This window comes from Barbatula barbatula (assembly GCF_947034865.1).
Source record: "Barbatula barbatula genome assembly, chromosome: 4".
NCBI lineage: Eukaryota > Metazoa > Chordata > Actinopteri > Cypriniformes > Nemacheilidae > Barbatula > Barbatula barbatula.
In genome coordinates this window covers 24,360,868-24,384,835 of record NC_136768.1, presented here as the reverse complement: position 1 = coordinate 24,384,835, position 23,968 = coordinate 24,360,868, and the positions used below count along the sequence as shown (strand labels likewise).

Genomic DNA, 23,968 nt, shown 5'->3' with positions numbered 1-23,968 from the left:
CAAATGTTCAGGATCCTGTTCTATGCAGTAGATCGCCAATTAAATGGCCTTATCTATGAAACTGCCCATGACCATTGCTTTGATTCTTGGCTCGATGAAAGCAAGATGTTCTGCGGAACGTTCCCAAATCCTACTGGGATATCACGATTCGTTAAGTTTGGTGCTATTTGTGAAAAAGGGTCACGCCACGTTCACGCTACAAACTAACTTTATGTTTAACCCATGTTGTTATGCTTCTCGTGTATCACGTCACTTTATTAAATGATTATTACGAATCCATAAAATGGATTACAGTAGGCTTAAAGGCATTAATACATGAAGTAAGGTTACATCACAGATTCGATTTTCAAACAAGGATACAGGATTGGCATGAAAAAAACGATTTTGGCACAATGGCTAACAAGCAATAAAGTTACTTTCTTTTAGCACAAAATGTTCAAAAGCACAACAGAAATGTAAATGACAAAAATGTGTTGATCGCTTAATAAGAAAGAAAAGAACAGAGAGAGCCAACTAAATTATACAACGCATCAGTAGGAATTTATGAATCATGCATTAACACTGAAACATAATCATTTAATCACATGTAACCTTAACATCTTTTTTGCATTTGCATATTTTCTCACACTCTGTGTCACATTACAATTCAGATGTGCATTCGCAGCCCATGACATGTCTGTATGTGAAGTGTGTGGGGGGTCCTCTGTTGCATGTCACTGTGATATTCCTCATCTCATAAGCGCTTTCCTTGCACCATTGGCACCTCTTTACAACCTGCAATGTCCCGTTGGATTGAACCCATCTGTAACACGACGTAAAGAAGGCCACATAACTAACAGCATTCGAGATAAGACACGGTTTGTATTTAGATTAAACTCAGGGAAAAGAACCCTCCTTAAAAAAACGAAATTCAATTTGTATAACGAAGATATTACGAAAAGCATTTCAGGTCAGACTTACATAAACGTACTCGGACGTTACATAAATGTGAGGCACGTTCTTAAATATATATACTGTATGTGTCATTTTGTCTTACACAGATTATATTGGTATGCACAAAAATGTGTGTAAATAAATACAAACATTTTAAAAGAAAAATGATTAGTCAGCAATGGGTTAATAAGATACATGATCATTTAAAACCTTTATACGAACATTTGAACATTTTTACCACTCGCGATGTTCTAACAATGACCCTATAGTGGCCAACGTGCTTTTTTCCAGAGAAACTATTTGGTGGTGCTGGCTCCAAATTTGACTTTAGTTTATCAGTTAAAGACATACGCGTGTATCAGATATACACCTTAATAGCCTGTAGCTAATGATGTGTCCAGGGGTCTCGTTTTGAGTTTTCCCGACCAGGCAAAGATGAATATGTATACGTTGCAGTGTAAATACAAATCTGATGAAAATCGACTTGCCTGTTTTGTGATTCGCATCGGCCTTCACAGCTGGGCAGCACGACCTCCCGCGTGCAGTTAGCAACTGTGACGTTCACATGGGTCAGTCTGGCAGCACATGTTGTGTTACCTATGACGCCCAGAAGAAAACCGCATGGACATGGTCTTATTTTATAGAGGCGATGTTCAAAATGAAGAACAGAAATCTGGACATTTGCTGGTTTTAAAAGCATGTGATGACCGGTTGTACCGGTTCCTGTACTGTATTTTTACCGTGTCACTTATTTAGTACGCTTTTCCAGGTCTTACTTAAAACCTAAAAACGAATCCTTTTAAACCACTTCTAAACAAATTACCTTAATATAATAAGTACTAAAGGGATAGGAATCTATATTAATAATGGCTTCACTGAAACGTCGCTGGTGTACAGTTGCGGTCATAAATACTGTAGATGTATCAATAGACCACCAACTAGAGAAATACAATTTCAGAATAAACTCACATGAATAGCAGCAATGATGCTTGTCCCATATGCGCAAGTCCTGGAAAACACACATGACGCATTACAATACTTTATATACATTAGCTGCTTATTATACGCAGCTGTATAAAGACTTCTGCATTGTTGTGTGATATAGATTTTCTTTGTCGTGCCGATCTGAGTTACCTCTGCACAGGTCTGCTGTGGACAAACAGCTCTCTCAATCTCCGTTCCTTTTTGGCTACAGCTGAAAGACTCACATGGACGCAGGGGGTCTGTCCAACGGTCACCCACCTAAACCCACAGAAAACACAAATCTTACAAATACCTCCACACTCCTGTTTAAACGTCTATGGAAGATCGGCTCGAATAATGTACAGTAGCTCGAATCTGATTGGACAAGAAGCATTCCTAGTGTGTTGATATTCAGAACGACGAAAGCCCTGTTGTGCGTAGCACATACTGTATGTGAATTATTTCCCTTACCTTGTAAGTGTATCCATTGTATTCGCAAGACTTCTCAACTGTAATATAGCAAAAGACGCTCAGAATCTACTTTGCGTCGGGATGATAAATAAATAAACTTTAAGAAGAAACTTTTAGATGTGAAGTTTAAACATTACCACAGATCAGATTGTTACAGCAGTCGGAAACAAGGCGGGAGTAGGAACTGCACACGGGAGGCTCTGTTGGAGGCTTGGGAAGGCACTCTTCGGTTTTGGTCTGGTTATTACATGTGCATATGTGACAGTTTGATTCCCATACGGCCCCAGGCTATTAAACAGAGAGAAGAAAGTACAGTAAATGAAAAGTCACATGTATGCATGCGTGTGCATTGGATTTGTGTCGGGACATCGAATGATTATGGCATGCCCTTTTGAAATCTTACCTGCATAGGCTTGCCGAATGGCCCTTTGCACTCTGAAAAAAAGGAGATTTAAATTGTCGACATTTGGAATATGAGATTGAGATCCTATTTGTGTATTGTCCCTGACATATTCGATACAAGTGTATTTCTTTTCTATACAGTTATAACCAACGATAATATACAAGCATAGTATTAGGCACAAGATAAGTGAAATAAGTTTTGTATTAGACCTATATGGCTGAATTTGGTGGGTAGGTAAAGGAAGTCACTCACTTGTGCATTCAGGTACACATATTTGCTTGTGTTTCTCAGCTTGAATCTGGCCGTCCGGACAAAAGCAGCCTGAACTCATGCCAACCAGTGATGTTGCGGGAACGGGAATACTGAGGAGACAGTGAAGCGATGAGCCCACATACATATGACCCTAGTCCCATTATTCTAAGCAAAAATCTGTTTTAAGAGCTGAAGGTAAAAGAATACCAACAGAACGACAGTTAGCACAGAAGTAACTCAATATTTCCGATTGAAAGGTGAAACACAACTTGTTTGCATGGTTTGCACTGTGGGAAATGTTGGAATAGGTTCTATATCTTGAATAGGTTGAATAGGAAAACATTCTCACCCGCCTTCACAGATGTACTTTGAAGACTGTCGACACTCATCATATATCATTCCTTCAGGACAGCTGACCGCTAAAACACAGTTAAATATTACTCAAAGAGAGCAACACTTTGAAAGTCTAGCGACTTCAAAAGATCTGGTCTTCTACCAGACTGCTACAAAAATCGAATAGAAGATACATTTTAGACAATCATCTTATCAGTTTGCGAAACACCCAAATACTCTAAAGGACTTCATTCACATTACACGAACAATTTCAGTGATAAACCATTGTAAGACTTAAATATAGCGACAGAGTGACGGGGTCAGTGGCATCTATAGTAAGATGCAACGGTACGTGGGTCAGGTGTCTCGTCATCCATTAAGTAGCAAGTGAAGTTTGGCCTTTGTTGTTTAATCTTTACTTTTTTAGTTGACAGGCAATTCAATGAAATGCTGATCAACAGGTCTAAACAGCCATCTTTGACTGTAGTTTTTGGCTGCACCAAAGACTTCTACACTGAAGGCTTCTCTTACCGCAAGTGCCATTGGTGAGATATCTCCAGTCAACACAAAAACCAATCTGCTTGCACGCTGATGCTGCGTACTCCAGAGAAGAACAGGCACCAACAATAGTTTTCGATGAACAATGGTCGAACCTGCAGTTCTGCTCAACCCTTACAAGGTCAATCCTTTTACTGCATTCTGCAAACACACTGCAAACAAGGTGCACAAGGTGCAATAATGATTTAACATCATTATAAGGAGAAGGCAAACAGACTACATGTACAAAAAGCAATTTTTGCAACTTTACCAGTCAAGCCAAAAATGAGCAGTGTAGTTGGTGGGTCAATGTTTATCTTATTCAAGTGAACTGTACCTTATGGTTTTTCTGGGGTTTAGGTTGAAGAGCGTATGAGCAATGAGAAGTTAATAGGTTTGGACATTTTATGGAAAGCTATTTACATACATCAACGTGTCTTCCCTGAAAATCAAACCCATGATAACAAGGTTGCTATTTGCAATGAACTTCCAATGAAGCCAAAGGGGCATTTGATCTACAGTAGATTTTTGACAATATAGCCCTAGAGATGCCCACTGACTTCCCTGGAGAGCAAACTTGGGAGCTGAATAAGACGATGCAAGACGTCGTTTATGCATTTTGGCCATTCTTTTACACAACAAGTAATTGAAAACAATAATCTTAGGGGCCGTTTACATGAGACCGTTTTCAATTGAAAGCGCAAAACAATTTATGCGACTTAGCTGTCCATTTACACGAAATTTGCTGCTCAATAGTTTGTTAACGCTAGATACTTCACCAGTGCTATAACCACCAGCGTAGACTAATGGTTTATCTACAGCAAAATCTTAAAACTCATTCACTGCAACGAAGCGATTTTGGATCAGACCCGGGAGGACGAGTAGATGGTGGGACAACTTTGTCGATGGCGTTGTTGACGAGCTTTAATGGAAGGAAAACTTTCGAATCTCCAAACTATTCGCCATCTTGTTTGTTTGTTTGTATATGTGCGCACACTTCTCTTCCATATAAATGAGGAGAAATGCAGCGCTCTGTATTGTATGTTCTCTAGAGCGACGGAAGTCCGCCTTCCAATAAACCATCAATCAATCGTCAGGAACTTTTTTCTTTACAAAGTGATGTTGCAAACTACTGGCGTTGCATGCGTAATACATCGTTTTAGTCATTTTTGCTGATCTGTGTAAATGTGGATGTTTTGATAATGTTGTCATATGTACGTGAAACTTTTCGAAAACCAAAAGAAAAACGCAGCTTTCCAGCTCAGTGGTAAGAGCATTGCGTTAACAATGCAAGGTTGTGGGTTCGATCCCAGGGGATTGCAAATACCAATGTAAAAATATTGGATTTTATGGATTTTTGCACTGATGACATCATAAGGAGCCTGCACCAGAGTACAGAAGTTAGCGCAATGTACGGTCCATATTCCACAATGTCTCGATCATAAATGAAGAAATGTTATCACGAGCCTTTTTATAACATTACCACCTAAAACAAAACTTATGAGAAAACTTGAAAATACATTAGCGTAACTAAAATGTCAGACACTATCTGGTTTATTTGATATATGTTTGACATGCATTGCATTTTTTTGTTTTCTGTGAGTCCCGTTCGTTTGCTAAGAGAAGGGCGTGGTTTATGACCTATACAGCAACCAGCCAGCAGGGGGCGATCAAATTGCTTTGGCAAAGTGTTCAGGACGCGTGCGATATGCCTGGTTTATTAAAGCAACTTAATTTATTCGTTTTTATTGCTCCGAAGGAGACTGTGTATGTGTGTATAAAATTGACATGACCAACTACTGGCCTACCGTGATTTTAGTCATTTTAAGTACATCGGTGTGAACTTGCGAAGGAAAAACTTTTCTGTTTAAGTACATTTGGAGAAACATGCAACAGTTGCTTACTTATGGTGAAGGAGGTCACATATTGGGGCGCTGCATGGAGGTTGAGGTTGCTTTGTTGTGGGAACTATACAAGGAACATTTCTCAGTGGAGATTTGCAGTAGGGTTTCGTGGGGTCTTCCACCACCCAGTCGTATGCAGTCTTATCACAGCAGCTATCATCTTCAACTGTGCCATTTCTGCGTATACACGACTGCCCACCACAAACACCTGCATTCAAAGCAAATGGAAAAACAGTGCCCAGAGTCAATCATACCCATAGCACAAAACATTTTGTCATTGACTTTATCGTTGGTTATTATTATTTGATCATTTAACTCAGTATATGGTAATCCTGCATCATTCATGCATGATATCTAATGCAGTCATTGCAATGACATACCACACTGTCCTTGAGTGTTGTTGAGAAAGTGCTCTCCTGCCAGGTTGATCAACAGAGTGTTAAATGGTGTAAGAGAAACATAAGAGCGAATAAGTTTGATGTAGACGTAGACTTTTGAACCACTGCTTTCAAACTTGAAGATGTCATTTTCATATGGTGGTTTAATATTCTCTTGATTCAAAGTAGACTGTAAAAATAAACATAAACAGATCAGAATCGATTTTTTCCCCAAATAATGGTGTATCCTGGAAATGTCCCCAATACACCACTTAATGTCATCATACTTCGAGAAAATACTTTTTCGTTCAGAAGTTCTTTAGGCTTACCTCCACAGCAAACTCTTCTGTAACCATAAGCGTGACCACGTCATTCCAGTACTTTAATGTGATGCCCTTGGAACAGGAAGCATTGATGTCTGGATCGCAAAAGTAGTTGTCTACAGTAATGCTTAAATTGTGAAGCAGTACGTTTTCCTCCACTAGAGTGTAGGTGCAGTTATCCATGAAGTCAAAAGCGACGTCTTGGAAGGAACTGTAGTGAGGGTCTCCATAAAGCTCACACTGGCCTGTGTAGTTAAACAACAGGAAGTGAAAAAAAGTTTTAGTTTGCATCAATGGCAAAAATATTGAATTTCAAATATATCAAAAACAGTTCAAGACATTGCCATATGCTAAGATGGTAGGCCCGATTAAACAACTTAAAGGCACAAGATGGCGCCGGTGAGCTTTTGGGACACCAGAGTATTTTCCGGTCATATAACACTGTACACTGTATGTTTTTAGACTTAAAAGAAGAAAGTAATGTATAAGCAATACGAAAAATCCTGTTTACATTGCTGAGCACTTCGTTAAGCCAAATCAAGTCGATACGACTGAAAAATTGTCTCGACTCGAGCGCTCCAAAAGCTCAATGGCGCCTTCTTGTGCAAACAGCCCTTTCACCCAAATATGAAAATTCTGCCATTTCAAGCCATTTTCATTTTAATATTAATTTATTAAAACACAAATTAAGATATTCTGAAGAAACTTGGTAACCGAACTGCGCCAGCACCCATTCGCTTCAATTGTATGGGACCCAAAACCAATGCAAGTAAATAGGTGCCGGTTAACAACAGGTTTGAAATGGCAAGAAGGTGAATAAATGAAAAGATTTTTCAAGTTTTGGGAAAACCATCATCTTAAGATACCTTCAAGAACCTTTATGTTCTATATTTTTGCCATAAACATCCCGAAAATCGCTCAGTTTTGAAAACGATCTATTGTATTAAATGCACCCATCGATATTTTCATTCGTTTTGTGTTTGTGTGTTCTATAGGAAGAAGATCATACAGACATGAGGCTGCATAAATTGTGAAGAAAATTCAGTGACTTGACCACACTTTGCAGTCATGAAATCAGGATGGCTGAAAACAGAGATCATAACATACAAGCGTGTTCATGATCGACCAAGGTACTTACAATCACACTGCCAGCTCTCACAGCAAGTGTCTTTATCCTTGACCAGACTCTTCTTGTCGCCAGGGCAATCGGTCCTGTCCACTAATGGTAGACAGGTAATGGGTTTTACCTCAATCACTCCAGCCTTACAGACTTTATCAGCACAATTCTCTCTCCATGCGGCACCGTTTGGCCAGCTTTGGTTCAGCAGCACATCTCGGCAGTCTGTTTTGAAAAAAGATTAAGCATAAAATACAGCGTAAGCGTTACACTACCGAAAGAAATACAACAAAATTCCTCTCCAGCTACTCGCAGACTCAACATTTCAAACTTACACAAACAGCTGTGCATCCCACTCTTAAAAATACAAGGTGATAAAAGGTTCTTCGCAGCGATGCCATAGAAACATTTTTTTGTTTCCACAAAGAACGAAAGTAAGTTCCTCTAAAAAACATATCTTTCCTACCTTTCTATAATCCGAAGAACCTTTTTCGCCACAAAGAACCTGAATGTTAAAGGTTCTTTATGAAAGCATTTAGACAAAAAAAGGTTCTTCTATGGCAGAGTGAAGCACTTTTATTTTGAAGTGTACAAACTAATATTTACGCCATTCTGTACCCACATAGAAACATGCACCCTCCTTGTTTGACCACTTTCGTTTCACTTTCAACTTTGTGACCATGCACGTTTACATTTTTGTTGGCTGGTTAGTGTGTATGACACCACATTCGATTTGTAAAGTACTGTATCATCCAGAAGATGGTTTAAAATATCAAGCTTTGATATCCTCCAACTAGAAATCATAATCTGAGGTTATTTGCCATCTTCGAGATATTTGAGATGAATAAATTTTTCCTGTTGGATAGAATTTTTTTTAGAAAACATTTTTGTTATTTGTTTTTTTAAGGCTGTTAAATGTCTTCACCCCCTGTATTGTTTGCAACTAAAGTGTTAAGCTTTCATTGGTTTATACAGTAAATACTCACCCTTTTGTTTTAAATACTTTCCCAATGTTTTCCCCAAATATTTTGGTTGTTTATTTAATTGATTTTTATACATTAATACCAGAGAGTGAGAGATAACACATGGTTGCTAATGCTGTAGATCTTGAAAAGGTTAAGCAAAGGAGGTTTGGGAAAGGTAGGGGCGCTGATACCTGGTGACATAGTCGTACTAATCTCTTGCCGTCTTGAAGTACCGCTGGAGATTGTAGGGCCTGTAATAACTATAAAATCTACAGGCAAAATGATAACAATTACATACTGTACATGGAACTTTATTATTTATTTATATGGTAACATTATTGTTATATACTAATGGGTAAACACATGAACACTGTAAAAATAAATCCGTAAAAAAATGAAATTTTCTATCAGCGGGAAGTGACATAAATATACCGTAAAATAACAGTCTTCCTGTAAAATTACAGGATAAAAGAATACGTAATTAATTGTAACGCCACCAGTTTTCCTTGAAAATGTTCTGACTTTTTCTGTAATTTTATAGTTTTGATAGTATTTAAAAAATAAACTGTCAGTCAAATTACACGCTTTCCAAGTTTTTCTGTAATATTGACAGTTTTGTACATACAAATTCTGTAATTACATGTTTGTTTTACAGTGTAAATTCCTAAAAATCTTAAAATATGTCACCTGAAAAAGTAAGTTTATACCTGTTGTGGTTACTGTTGACACTGGAGTGGTCGTAACTATTACAGTTGTTGGTTGAGTTGTGCTGTATTTCTTTGTAGTTGTGGAGGGTTCAGTAGATTTTTCTAAAGTTGTTGATTGTGTGATAGTTGTAGTTGGTGGTAACATGGTTGTGTATTTTTCTGTGGTAGCATTTGGTCGTTGAGTTGCGGTTGTGTGTTCCACTGTTGTTGGTTGTGTTGTGGTTGTGTATTTCATTGAAGTATAAGATGCTGTGGTCGGTGTTGGTGGTTGTGTTGTGTATTTTGTTGTGGTTGTTGGTTCTTCTGGAGTTGTAAACCATTCTGTTGTCTCCTCAGTTGCTGAGGTTGTGTGTTCTGTTGTGGTTTCAGAGGTTGGTGTTTGTGTAGTGGTTGTCTGTTTCATAGGAGTTGAATATGTTTTGGTTGTTATTACTGAGGTTGGTGTTTCTGTTGTAGTTGTTTGTTTTGCTGGAGTTGTATACAATTCTGTTGTATCCTCAGTTGTTGAAGTTGTGAATTCTGTTGTCCTCTCAGACGTTGGTGGTCGTGTTCTGGTTGTGTGGTCATTTGGAGTTGAATATGTTCTGGTTGTTATGACGGAGGTTGGTGTTTCTGTTGTAGTTGTTTGTTTTACTGGAGTTGTATACAACTCTGTTGTATCCTCAGTTGTTGAAGTTGTGAACTCAGTTGTCCCTTCAGAAGTTGGTGGTTGTGTTGTAGTTGTGTGTTCCTTTGGAGTTGAATGTGATTTAGTTGTAGTTTCTAAAGACGATGGTTCTGTTGTGGTTTGGTGTCCTTCTGGAGTTGTATACAATTGTGTTGTCCTCTCAGTTGTTGTGGTGGTGTATTTTGTCGTCTCAGGTGATATCGGTTGTGTTGTAGTTGTCTGTTCCAATGGAGTTGAATATGATTCAGTTGTAGTTTCTGCTGAAGTTGTATAGAATTCTGTTGTCCGTTCCATTGCTGTGGTTGTGGGTTTTGTTGTTCTCTCAGAGGTTGATGGTTGTGTTGTGGTTGTGTGTTTCAATGGAGTTGAATGTGATCCAGTTGTAGTTTCTGCTGGAGTTGTATACAATTGTGTTGTCCTCTCAGTTGTTGTGGTGGTGTATTTTGTCCTCTCAGGTGATATCGGTTGTGTTGTAGTTGTCTGTTCCAATGTAGTTGTATATGATTCAGTTGTAGTTTCTGCTGAAGTTGTATACAATTCTGTTGTCCGTTCCATTGCTGTGGTTGTGGGTTTTGTTGTTCTCTCAGAGGTTGGTGGTTGTGTTGTGGTTGTGTGTTTCAATGGAGTTGAATGCGATTCAGTTGTAGTTTCTCCTGAAGTTGTATACAATTCTGTTGTCCGTTCCATTGCTGTGGTTGTGGGTTTTGTTGTTCTCTCAGAGGTTGATGGTTGTGTTGTGGTTGTCTGTTCCAATGGAGTTGAATATGATTCAGTTGTAGTTTCTGCTGAAGTTGTATACAATTCTGTTGTCCGTTCCATTGCTGTGGTTGTGGGTTTTGTTGTTCTCTCAGAGGTTGGTGGTTGTGTTGTGGTTGTGTGTTTCAATGGAGTTGAATGTGATTCAGTTGTAGTTTCTGCTGAAGTTGTATACAATTCTGTTGTCCGTTCCATTGCTGTGGTTGTGGGTTTTGTTGTTCTCTCAGAGGTTGGTGGTTCTGTTGTGGTTGTCTGCTCTTCTGTGGTTGTATAAAGTTCTGTTGTCCTCTCAGTTGTGGTTGTGTATTCTGTTGTCCTCCCAGAGGTTAGCGGTTGTGTTGTGGTTGTGTGTTCTACTGGAGTTGTATATAATTGTGTTGTCCTCACTGGCGTATGTGTAATTATTTTATTTGATGGTGTCCTCCCAGTTGTTGGGGGTTGTGTTGTTTTGCTTGTAGGTGTATGTAACTGTGTTGTGCCCACAGTAGTAACTCGATTAGTTGTCAAAATTATGCTTGTAGGTGTTACTGTAGATGTTGGTGTGCAATGGATGTTTCCTTCGAGGCATTTGCTGGAAAAAATAATGGTAAGTAGTATTGTTGGATTTATTTTCAGCATCAAGAAAATGATCTACCCAGTGTCTTACCAGCACATATCTGGACTGCACACTTCCTCTTGAGGAGTCCACACTTTATTCATGGAGTTACAAGTGCAGTTGTCCAATGTGGAGCATCTACCCGTATTCTCATCATGATATGGTGACTCAGCAGGGCACCTTGGATAACAACCTGGCAAAAAAGGTAAAGCATCATTACATATGCAGATTAATATATTAAATAACAGTACAGTTTGGGCATTGGGCAATGAATGAAATACTTATTTAAAGTGGCCTTCAAAAATCCTTATATTACAGTACATGATTACAGCAACATTGAGGAAGGGGAAAAGAGAGAATTACCTTCAAGCTTTCCTGTAAAGTGGTTGTTAGTTCCGCAGGTCTTAACTTGACCGCAGGAATTGTAATGCCAGGTGTACTGGTCCTCTTCGTTGTAATAATCACAATAGACCGCTGTGGAGATACTAACATTATAATCACTTGGCTAACCCAGTAATATTTCTAGTACGCAAATACCAGGAAATAAACCTTCTGGAATTTCTCAAGTGTTTCTGCAATACGATACAATAATTAAAATACGAAGCAATTACGTACGACACAAATCCGGGGTTCTCCAGTTTATGCAGATGTCCTTTGCACTGCAGGCCTCTGCGTAAGCCGCAACAGCCGTACAGAAGCCGAGAAACTTTCCCTCAAACTCACAAGAGCACGACTCCATCACACAGGCCTGGTAGTAAGGTTCTGGATCCACCTATTGATCAAAGGAACGCCACAATTACCTTGAATGCAGGGGTAAACATTTTATATATAGAAATGTGTTTGTCAGTGACCCAATATTAACTACTGAACATTCACCCATACATTAGAAACTATTGTGCTAAATGAACACATTTCAATGTACCTTCAGGTGGCAAACGTTGAAGGTGTCAGATCTCAGAATCATGCAGCGTCTTTGGGCCCAGGCTGCACAGTAGGAGTGCCGCTCACAAGGAAACATTTCGGTAGTCACGTCCGAGCATGGCGGGGCTGCCGTCTTCCAGCTGTTGCCAAATTCCATGACACTGAAAACCTCAGAGGAGGTTCTTGCCAGAAGGTCGTTTGTCACCTTTCCATCAAAGTTCCCACAAAGACCAGACACTCTGCCCTTGTAAACAGATGAGAAAAAACGACTTGTTCTGTTGACGTTAGGGAAAATATGTCTAACCTCACAGTCATAGATTTTATATCAATCTTATAGAAATCTCTCCTTACTCTCCACTGAGACTCCAGCTGGATTGTGACCCTGGTGTGTTTGTCCCAGATCACGGTCAGGCCCCGTGTGGGTACTGAGATGATGATGTACAGACCCACAATGTGGATGGAGTACAAGGGCTCTGTCAGCATGCTCTTGGTCCCCCCTGACAGATATGTCTCGGTGACCTTCATGTCACTTAGCAGAAGAGACACTACACCCTGTCAAAGAGAAAAAAGCATGTTCTGCCTCATCTCTATAAGGTATCAAATAGGTCAAACAATTGCAACTGCTATAGAGACTGTGAGAATTGTCCTGAAAATGGTCAACACTTACAAATAAATACTGTGGTGGTACCACGGTACATAGTTCAGTATCAGATACATTGACAGATAACAATGATTGTTAAAGGTATACTCCACCGCAAAAGGTCAAGACGAGACATAGTCAACAAATACTGTGATCATATTATAAAGCTGTTTGAATGTTTCATAAGACTTACAGTAAATACCATATTTATCAGACAAAACAATAGATGATATCAACACATTATAAGGTTTATTAAGCCAGTAATAGATTTTGAATGCCTTAAATATATAATATATAATTCAATAACCACGTAGTCTTTATAGAAAATTGCCAACATTTTCCGTTTAAATAATACAATCATTTCTTTACCACTTGTCTTGGTTTCATACACAACGTTTGGAATTTGAAATACAAAGTGCAATAAACTGTATGTACATATATATATATATATAATATACAGAGATGATCGGTTACCCATAGCTCCACTTTGATGGTGCGAGAACACGTCAGCGACTCGTCGCAGCACGGAACACTCTCAGTTTGGATCGTAAACTGTCTGTCTCCACTAGCATCCTTACACACAGACAGATCAAAATGTGAAGGTTGAACAATGTCAGATTTTCGCCCAAAATTGCATTTAGCATTTGCAGAATTTACAAAAATACTTTGCATGAACTAAATGAACTATTGAGATAGCAAAGTAGGTTTTCATTCATGTATAATGTCTAAACTCCACTCAGCTACTTTTTAAAAAGCTCATTTGTTGCATACATGTAAGGACAACGCACCTTTAATAGTGTGTACTGACAGTGACCATCAAACCGGTACCATTTGGAGTCAAATGTGCGGTACTGCCCATTCCCAAAAACTTCACACACTCCTGAACATGGCTGGTCGATACAAGACCACTCACCTCCTCTACAGGTGCTGTGAGACATAAAATACAAGTTTTAAAAACTCGGGCAACCAGGATTTCACGGCCATAATAAACATTATGACCAAGAAGGGGGGAATGAAGGATCACGGGTGTGTATTTTCTGAAAGGTCTCTTTTTGGCCCAAGAGAGCAGACATGCATCTTTCCTTTGTTTCCAATCAATGAAGAAAATCATACTTGGAGTTCATGACACGACGGCTCTTTTTAAAAATGAGCCAAAGTAAGGATTCCAGAGTCCAAGTCTTACCATATTTTACAGTTTGTCTCCACACTCTGCCCAGTTTCGTACACCGTTCCACTGAATTCACAGGTGCAGTTCTCATGAGTCACACAAACACCATTATGATCCTCAAAAAAGCCTTCTGGGCAATAACAGCCACTGATACAGGTGACATCTTCATTCTGGGGACACAGGTTCACACTCTTTTGAAACTGTTCTAGACAGAAAAATACTGGACTACGCCAATGGTCATGCCCCCGTTTTGAACATAACAAAACAATGCTTACAATTGGCTTGGTCAAGCTTTCACAGGTTCTGTGAGCCGTGTTCACGGATATTTGAGAGCAATGCACACAAATCTTCCCCACTTGGCAATCTAGAAAAGAAGGATCGAATGCATATATTGCAATGCATAAGTAGTTTTCCATCTTCCATCCAAGATAAAAGAAACACCGAATCCATTGCATCTTGGATCTTAAAAATCCATATTTCATTTTTATACCTTTCAATATAAAATGGTCATATGACAACAATTTTTGAAAAGTAAATTTAGTTACCACACTCTTCAGGACATCGAAGTTTTCCATTTTCACACATGCTGGAACACAAATGAATATTGTCTGTACATTACTGGAACATAAAAGTGTCATTTCTTTTATTGATCTTTACCATTGGCGTCCACCAATAGCCACTGGACCTGGTGGTACGACACCCCCCGGGTGGTAACAGCTGCACAGGGGGCGAGGGTTGCAGGTGTGTCGGTTGCTGAGGTGAGTGTCTGGCGTACATCCACATCCCTCCACAGGGTCATCCACCACCTCACAGGAAAGATCAGGGCCCGAGAGGGAACGGCAGGTGTGGTTACAGGCCTGGGTGGCGTATCCGAATATCAGGTTGCCCTCACACAAAGCCGCTGAAACCCAAATAGTTGCGACATAACTTGTTTTCTGTCATGAGAGGTGAGAGTGCAAATGTGTGTGTGTTTGCTAAAGGGTTATGGTGCTTTTTGAAGACTCCTAATTTAAGCTTGAAACAAGCTGCCAACCATCCTTAAAGTCCCAGTGAAATCTGAGAATGCACTTCCGCACTGGAATGACTATCCATCTTAAATGCAAAAAATCAGACGGCTTGGGCGGAGCATCCGTTAACTCCTCCCCTTCAACTGTCAGTCTGCTGCCAGTTCTAAGAAATCTAAATTAATTTGAAGTAAAAAATGCAAGCCACGCCCACTAATTCTCCTTAGAAATGCGTCAAAATACGGAAGTAAAAACGATCACAACATCCGGTTCACAGAGACTTTAACCTAAAACGATTCTGATATTCCTCTTAAAGCATTGTCACTATGTTCCTTCAAAAACACATTACCAGAAATACTACGCCTGTTAACATTATCTCGGAACTCATTATTTATCACCCATGATGCAATTTTGTAACTTTTGTAATGGGACAGAAACGGTTCACATGATACACGCTTTAGAAACTGAGTGAAGCGAGTGGACCATTTGGGTGCTTCTAAGCTGTTGTTCATATGGTTCATAACACTTCATACATATACCGTACAATTGGCATACTGCTTTTAGATAAGTAGGCTTATTGGCGCAAGAACTTGCACACTATGGTAAGCATGGCTGTTGTGACTTACGGCAGTTTGTTGCCGATCTCCAGTCCTGAACAGTGATTCCTTGAGTCCCGCAGGCTTTGGCATAGTTGCTAAAAGAGACACATATACACTCCCGCAATGATGCTGAGCACTGACATGTTCTCTGTATGCAAGCCTGAGAAGAAACAAACATAGATTAATAACAAGAAAGCAAGAATACATTTTAAACGTCACAAATTTGTCTAGGGATATACAGTATCCTTGCCTTGACAAAAGATGAAACAGGTACATAGTCATGACACACAGCAAACACTCCATTGGGATCTGTCAGCTGGGCACAACTCTCTTCGGCAAATATCTCTGCAAATCCAAGAGAAAGAAAGAAAGTTAAAGGCCTGAAAGTCTAGTTTACCAGACAATTTTTTCTTCTTTAAAATGTAATCCACCTATTAAAATGAAATAGTTAAAATAAAGTAATTCTAAAACTCAAAAATAAATCCAGATTGTGAATATTCTATGGTAATTTACCATTGTCAGTGTTGATGCATCCAGGTATCGGGATACAACTATCCATTGACCAGGATTGCGCAAAAAGTTGAACCGAATTTTCTATGATACCACTGAACGTCGTAAAGTCGTCACTTGTGTCATTATTATGGGTTCCACAAAGTCCTACAACAAAAACATTTGATTTCATACCAACATTCCATATTGACCTCTATGCCTTATTCACTTTTGATGAAGACGTACGTTGACCTTAAGATTAGTTTACACGAAGATGTTTTGTGTGTACCTCTTGATGTTTCTGTTGCCGGCAAATACAGATATATTTGAATCTCTGGAGAAACCCGAACTTGCATTTTTAGGCCAAATGAAGTCTGAACTTGAATGAACATTGAAGACTGCCAGAAGACCGTGGCATGTTCTAAACAAATGCATACAAAGCAAATCAATTATGTGAAGCTTATACTGTGCGTTGCAATTTGGAAAACCTACCAGTGTGCGACAGGTCGCTGATTTCTATGTTGTTCAGTTGCACATTGTTTGCGGAGAAGGTATATCTTTCCTGGAAAGAAGACATCATTAGTCATTTTTGAGAAGAATATCTGGGTGGAATTAAAACTTTCGTGAAAATAATTTATTAACATTATTAACACCTGAAACTAAAAACCAATAAACGTATTTTAAAGATGTTTTCATGACAGCGGTCTTATAATGTTTAAGCGTGCATAGTAAATGTGTTTGTTATTTTAATAAAGTGTGAGATCTAGTTAAAAAATAATAGGTGCCCTAATAAAGACATCGATAATGACTCAATCGTACTATAAAGGTGTGCAAATGTGCCGCAAAAGGAAATAAATGCAAGGTTAAAAATCAACCAACCTGATTGATATTAAGATACGCCTTTTCTATGGCAACAGCTTGCCCAGAAAACTGAATGTTCAACGTCCAGTTAAGACCCTGAGTGAGAGCACCGAAAATGAATCATTTCACTATTTCAGGAGCATTTAATAAGATAACATGTAATAAAAATGATATTCAGTTACCCTTGCAGCCACATAGGTACATCTGTCTAGTAGAGAATAAGGTTTGCCATCGAATGTGGTTATTAACTGACCCTCGATGATGCACTTGGATGGACATGTGTTTGCAGAGCATACCCATTTGCTTCTCACACAAGTACTAGAGAGAAAAAACCGTTTATTTCGAGAGTGAGGTTGAGTAAATCCCCACGTTTTATACAATGTTGCACTTAGTTCTCACCATGTCTGGCACTTGGTGGTGCGATTCTGCCCCGGCGCGTATATTGTCTTGGCATGCACACATGGACAATCCTCCAACTTAATGGAATGGTAGGTGTCGACGCGATCATTCACAACCTTCCCTGAGAATTAACAAAATATAATATTATACACATATTATAAATCACTTTATTTCTACCTTTTGGTTTAAGTATTAGGTCTTTAGGACCAACCCTGAGGAGGCTGGCAGGTGCTGGTGTTTTCCCGGTGAGGCTGTGGATTGGTGCAAGTTGGTGGAAAAGCAGGACCCATTTCCATGTAGCGCAGGTCTCCAGGGCAAAGTGGTTGGGCTGAAAAAGGAATTCTTAGTATTTCGAACATGTTTGCGTAGATCAATATTTTGTAATAAACAATATTTCTTACAGCATGTGCTCGGTTTCCTCCATTTGGACCATAGATCACTGGAGTTTCCGCACATGATCGAAAGCTCTTTAAAGAATGAGCAGTTTGCTTCTTTATGCTGCGAGCCGTGCATGTTCTTAAAGCACAAGGTCTTGTACATGTTATGTTTAGTGGCGAGACATTCACGGGCATGGGACAAAACCTCTGTACAAATCTGAAAATAAATGAAAGAGTTTAGTAAATGCTAAATGTATTGAAAGTTCTTCAAATGTGGAAACGCTTAAATGAAGAATGTACTTCGTATGTTTCCGTATATTTAAAACATTTATAACAATTCAGGAGACCACAAGTGTGGATTTCGAGGCAGGTTCGATGCTTCTTTTGGGACCATTTGGGTCAGTACAAAGAAGAATATATGCAAATTAGCTGGCCAAATTGTGTCTGAAAATGTTCTCTGCATTTCTGCTTTATTTGACATTGCTAATCGACAGTTATTATAGAAAGCATTGGCATTTATATTTATATTTGTTCAGTGATGCAGAAACTCACTTTGTTTGTTGTTGCAACCGAATCTTGAGTCAGGCATTGCCCATCCGAGAGAACGTTGTCAGATATCAACCCCTGCATCGTTTCTGGTAAACATAAAAAACACATTTCAAGCATTGAGACTGTTTACACCGAACCGTGAAGTGGGTTTTGACGGCTGGTTTTCAATACCTGAACTGTTCTGGTGGCCGCAAAGTCCACTCATACCTTCTACTAAATCCTTGTCCAGTTTCACCTATAATAAACATAGATTATGTTCCTTCTAAATGTACGGCCACAAAAATGCATATACGGTATCGATAATGCATAAAGTAAAAGTATTGAACCAAACAAAACCATTGGTTGCCAGCTCACCCATAGAGAACTGATGCCATCCTTAATATCGTACCAGGTTACAGACAACGGCAAAACTTTGCTTTGGAGTCTGGTGTAGATTCCATAACGATAGACATGCTGATACGTATGGTCGTATGGAAGTGAAATTCTGAGAAAAAAATGTGTTTTTATTCGATTCAAATGTCGTCCACGTACAGGTATTTGCCTACACATTGCCAAATGTGCCCCATGGTGAGGTCAGGATGTGATTTTCTTAGTTAACCCTAAAAAACATTGCACACTTTCTTCTCCGTCGCACCGTTGAGAACATTACGTAAGATGCGAGTAGCCACACAAGTTTCATACCTGCTTCCCTCCACTGTAAGTGTGTTATTGTGCATAATGGTCACAACTTTATTCACAATAATCTCCACCCGGTTCATGAGGCCATTCTGGCCCCGCTGAACGATGATGTGACAGTCCACTCCGGCATGTGCGAAGTGTGTGAGAGTTATAGAACACGTAGACTTCAGGTGAAACACAGTTTTGTTGAAGGTCTCAAAGACTCCGCTGCCGTACGTCTTACACACATCTGTGAAAATTACCCCAAAATTTAAAAAAGTAGCGGGTCACAAAACAGGTAGCGGGTCAGTAAGATGAACAACTTTTAAATCAATAAAATTGAAATATTGGCATGGAGATTAAATCAAGCAGTGCCTTACTTTGAGAAAGCACCGAGTGGATATTGCCTGCAAAAAAAAAGAATTCATCTTGTGTAAAACATGTAATTTACATATTAAAATGAACCTTTAAGACTCCTACATGCAACAATTAAACCCAAACCTTTTAAATAATTGATATTTAATTACTTATACAAAATATTGTATTTTAAATCGTAATAGAATAAAAGTTGAATTCATACTAATGATTTCTTATAAAAACATATATTTATCAGTACTTTTATTTAAAATAAAGAGAGAAACATACTAACCCGAGAGTACTAGAACGAATCCTAAAAATATGGCCTTCGGAAGAGCCATGCCGACCAATTAATGTGCTCACGGGAGCACAAATGTATAAGGACTTCAGAATTTCATCTTCGCAGCCTTTTTATGATGAGACCCGTTTCGCTAATTTGAATAAAATGAGGAAATAGAGCCCGGATTAAACATTGACTATTCACATGAACAAAAAAGGGAGTTTGGTACACGCAAGTGAACAAAGAGCTTTCATTTAATCTTACTCCTGCGAAAGTAATGGAAATACCTTTATTTTAAGCTGCTTTGTTATTTACAGGTAAGAATCTCAGCCTCTTTTTAACGTTGTTCCTGGTTCCCCTGAACTCTGAGGTTCGATTTCAGGACCAGGAATGCTATAAGCTCATAGAGGGGAATATGATCTGAACAAGAAGCACGTAACTTTGTCACCGTTACATCAAGCTCGTGTTTTTCAGTGATTAAACTGGAATTTAAATGTATTCAGACCCTGGAAAAAGTCATATAAAATACACAGCCCTGCTCCTACCTGAAGTAGTGGCACACATTATGGTTTAAACAATGGTCCATTTATAATAAGTAAAATATTAAATCCTTCTCTTCCAGGATGAAGCCGAAACAACACATTCTTAAATATTTCAAGCACTAGAAAGATCCTCATTGCAACATGACCAATGAACTAAAACCGGGGTCAATATTAGAGAAATATTACCTAGAACGTGTCAAAGCCACAGGATGTTCTTTACCTTTTCTGCCCAGCCGAAAAAAAGGCATTATAGAACCCTGTCCATTGATGCGCAAGGCATTATTAAAATGATGGTTCGTAAGGTATTTGAATGGAAACCACTAGAATTTAAGTATGTAATGGTTTGTGATTTTTAGAAATCTAGAAATGGTATATCTCAAATAAACGACTTCACAGTGTTTCAACTATGGATCACAAATGTGCATTGAAAATTGCCAGCCGATAAAACCTGCGCTTTAGGGATTGTATACATATGCCGTGCATCTAAGGCTAAATGAAACTCTTAACAGGCAATATTTTATGAACATTTGTGGATTTAGCGGCTAAGACATATCTATCTAAACCAACGTACAGTGCATTGACTGTAAGATAGATTCAAGGGGTTGGACAAAATAATATGCGAGAAATATGTTCTTTAATAAGGTGTTGGACCACTCAAAGGATTCATACATTTACATTTAGTCATTTAGCAGACGCTTTTATCCAAAGCGAATTCAGGGAGCAATAAGCGACATACTCATACAAGTTTTGAATAGTAGAACATCTTGGAAAACATTGAAACACCAAACGCTCAAAGTGATAAGGTTACAGATGCTTCTGACTCCCATGACCAGGAAATTTCACATGTCACCTATTTCACCAGTTTCTTGTACCACTGCTGAGAACAATGTGTTCCGGCACAAGATTTTCTGAACTTGCAAATTGGAGAATATATAGTAACACACTATATATATTTTGGTTATATTGTTTTGTCCAATGTGTTTATCTAAACGCCATTGCTTGTAACATTAAATGATTAACAAAGACTTTCTAAATTAACAATTCAGTGGCTTTTAGAAGCTTTTAGGTTTCTGTTTATTTTCAGCAGGTGGCACGGTGTCTATTCTCCAAGACGTTGGCTTATCCAATGTAAAGTAACGTTTTTCCGAATCCACCATCAGTCTCTGATCATCCTATGTGTGGTCTGGCATATCGAATGTCTGGTGTTCTTCTCATGAACGTTGACGTCTGTTGTAAATTAACATTTGAATTAGCCTATGTGATTCTCTATCTTTCGATTGTTTCTTGTCAAACATCCTAACATTACTCTTACTTTTAACCATCAGACAGAAGCCCCAGCAACAGAAAATGTTGATTTAAGAATCCGTCTTGCAGTATTTACAAAGTACTGCTTTACAAACCATCTCGTGTAGATCTTTACTAAGTGAAATCAGGTGTCGGATGGGCCGATTCATTGTGAATTGCTGCACCTTTTCCAAAGAACTGTACATGGTAACAATGAGATTTGTTAACCCTTTTAATGCCTTAATACAATAATAATGATTCTTTTTAGACAAAAGCTAGATTAGCCACTGAACAAATGAAGATGTTGGATTGTTGAATGAAGTCTATTTCAGGACACCAACTTAAATGGCAGCGAAACATAACCGGGAACTCAATAAAATGCAACATCTGATCGATAAAATCCTCCTATGGGAACCAACTAGATGCAATACAAACTGAACTTAGTATTATCACACTTTGTGCATACATGAACAGAACTAAGGTCAGATCAGATAGACAGCTCATGGATATAGCCACAGCCATGTTGTACAGAATGAAATAGACTGGATTGACATTGAAATGTTGCGGGAAGATTTAAAATGCCAGCAAACCACTCACAGGTGTCAGATAACTTTAGTAAAGATGTTTTAGAAGCTCATTTTCTTTCCGGTTTTGTGCGAAGTTAAAAATCAACTTCATTAATAACCGTTGTTACAAAATTGCTCAGTAAAAGATGTCAGTACCGCTTCTGGGCAACGGTGTAGGATGTTCAGTGCTTATTTTGTAACCAACACTTTCATGTACAGTATGTCTAGAGAAATGGACCAAGTGTGAAAGTCTGGTGTAAACGTACTACAATTGGCCAAAACGAATATTTAAAGACAAAAGAAACTGGTCAGCCCTTGAATGCAGTCCGTTGTGTGTAAAACTGGACAACCATGTTGAGTACTCTGTGGCATGTGCTGCACTTTTTTGTTTCACCTCATTTATAATGTTTGAAAATGTGTCAAACATACAATGCTTATAACATAATAACAAACAACACGATAACACATTTGTAATATCCATATCTTAAATGCATGGTTTGCACGTGTGTACACTATGTTGGTGTGTAGCGGTTTGGCGTCAGGGCACGTCACAATGACGTTGAGTTCTACATTTGCCTCCGCTCTCATCACTGTTACCGAAGGCCCCTTTGGCAAAAATGTAATCAAACGTAACGTGTACATGCAATTTTTCTTCATTTATAATCGAATAATAATATTACATCTGCCAAAATGTATCAATGTTAATTGTTTCATTATGATAATTTAATTCTTATCTTATGTATTATAGTGTTATTTCACCCACAAATGAGATTGATTTCTGTCCAAATACAAAAATAAATCCGTGAAAAAACGGAAAAAGTACAGACATTGTACCGCAATTAATAACGGAAAACTCTGTTTTAATGGTATACCTATAGTAGAAAAGTGGACATTTTGTGTTTTTAATGGTATACCTACAATACAAAAGCGGACAATTTCACAAATTTAATGGTATATATCTTTAAAAAAAACTGAAAAATTACTTGCAAGCTTACCGACTTCCGACAAAATAAAAAAACATACTGTTAGAGGTCTTACTTAAGCAAACAACTTCATTGCAAATTGGCTTAAAGTTGAACTTTAGATGCATGTGTAAGGACAAGTGGGCAAATAACAAATACATTTCAATAAACCAAATTAACTGCAAGATAGAAAGAAAACTGGCAACATCTTCAACAGTCAACTTTGAGATGCCATGTAATTCCAGACCTAACCAGGACTGAACCACTGAAAAGGCATCCAAATGAAAAATTTTGAAACACTTAACCTTCAATCATTAGTCTGGTTTCTTCTTTCTCTCCATAACTGTCACCTATATGGCTGTAAAACAAAACATCACTAATAATACAAACTATCATTTAACCTACAACTGTGATTACTTGCATGTCAATGGTTCACAATGAAAGATTTTAATTTTTTGTCATTTCAAAACTGTATGAGTTTCCTTCTTCTGTAGAAGACGAAAGGAGATATTCTGAACAATGTTGGTAACAGAACAGTCTGAGTGGCAGGTGAATGGGTGCCACCACTGTTCGTTCACCAACGTTGTTCAGAATATCTTCCTTTGTCTTCTACAGAAGAAAGAAAGTCATACATGTACATTTATGCATTTGGCAGCCACTTTTATCCAAAGCGACTTGCATTGCATTAGGCTACACATTTGCTTCTAAGTATGTGTAATCCCTGGGTTCATACCCGTGACATTGGCATTGCTAGCGCCTTGCTCTTACCACTGAGCCACAAGGTGAGTAAATGATGGCAGAATTTTCATTGTTGGGTGAACATTGTTTAAGATTTTACTAAATAAAGTGTAGGTACTTTTGAGAACAATACTTGGAACAATATGGGTGGCAAAAGAGAAGCAGTGAAAACGTCGCTTAATTACCTTTATATCTTTCAAGAATTCTAAAAGTCATTCAGGTCTGACAGGGATCGAAGGAGTTTAGGTGTACTGTACTTCTTGGTGCCCACT

At 38.5% G+C, this 23,968-nt stretch overlaps 2 protein-coding genes across 2 annotated transcripts; both read right to left on the bottom strand.

Moving 5' to 3' along the window:
* Nucleotides 1-230: 230 nt before the first annotated feature.
* LOC306892812 (intestinal mucin-like protein) lies at nucleotides 231-6,735 on the bottom strand. Its single transcript, XM_079454119.1, has 13 exons — nucleotides 6,503-6,735; nucleotides 6,177-6,363; nucleotides 5,797-6,004; nucleotides 3,887-4,065; nucleotides 3,372-3,441; nucleotides 3,023-3,132; nucleotides 2,771-2,802; nucleotides 2,505-2,655; nucleotides 2,368-2,405; nucleotides 2,068-2,175; nucleotides 1,903-1,942; nucleotides 1,422-1,530; nucleotides 231-802 (listed from the first exon to the last, which is right to left on the bottom strand). Exons 1-13 carry the CDS (start codon nucleotides 6,677-6,679, stop codon nucleotides 640-642), a joined length of 1,572 nt encoding a protein of 523 aa, XP_079310245.1. The 5' UTR covers nucleotides 6,680-6,735; the 3' UTR covers nucleotides 231-639.
* A 5,175-nt stretch (nucleotides 6,736-11,910) lies between these two features.
* On the bottom strand, nucleotides 11,911-19,665 carry LOC306893293 (mucin-19-like; the record flags this gene model as incomplete). Its single annotated transcript, XM_079455065.1, has 23 exons — nucleotides 11,911-12,075; nucleotides 12,226-12,468; nucleotides 12,576-12,776; nucleotides 13,339-13,437; nucleotides 13,653-13,791; nucleotides 14,048-14,202; nucleotides 14,578-14,618; nucleotides 14,808-14,933; nucleotides 15,663-15,795; nucleotides 15,886-15,980; nucleotides 16,149-16,292; nucleotides 16,414-16,545; nucleotides 16,617-16,686; nucleotides 17,004-17,081; nucleotides 17,168-17,303; nucleotides 17,385-17,505; nucleotides 17,596-17,712; nucleotides 17,786-17,978; nucleotides 18,314-18,396; nucleotides 18,482-18,545; nucleotides 18,665-18,794; nucleotides 18,992-19,217; nucleotides 19,617-19,665. 23 exons carry the CDS (start codon nucleotides 19,663-19,665, stop codon nucleotides 11,911-11,913), a joined length of 2,940 nt encoding a protein of 979 aa, XP_079311191.1.
* Nucleotides 19,666-23,968: the final 4,303 nt, after the last annotated feature.

Coding starts and splice junctions, on each gene's coding strand:
- LOC306892812 (XM_079454119.1), bottom strand. CDS start 6,679: ATGGATAACTGCACCTACACTCTAGTGGAGGAAAACGTACTGCTTCAC. Junction 2,406..2,504: donor CTGTAACAATCTGATCTGTG/GTAATGTTTAAA, acceptor GCTATATTACAG/TTGAGAAGTCTTGCGAATAC. Junction 1,531..1,902: donor GCATCATTGCTGCTATTCAT/GTGAGTTTATTC, acceptor TGGGCGTCATAG/GTAACACAACATGTGCTGCC.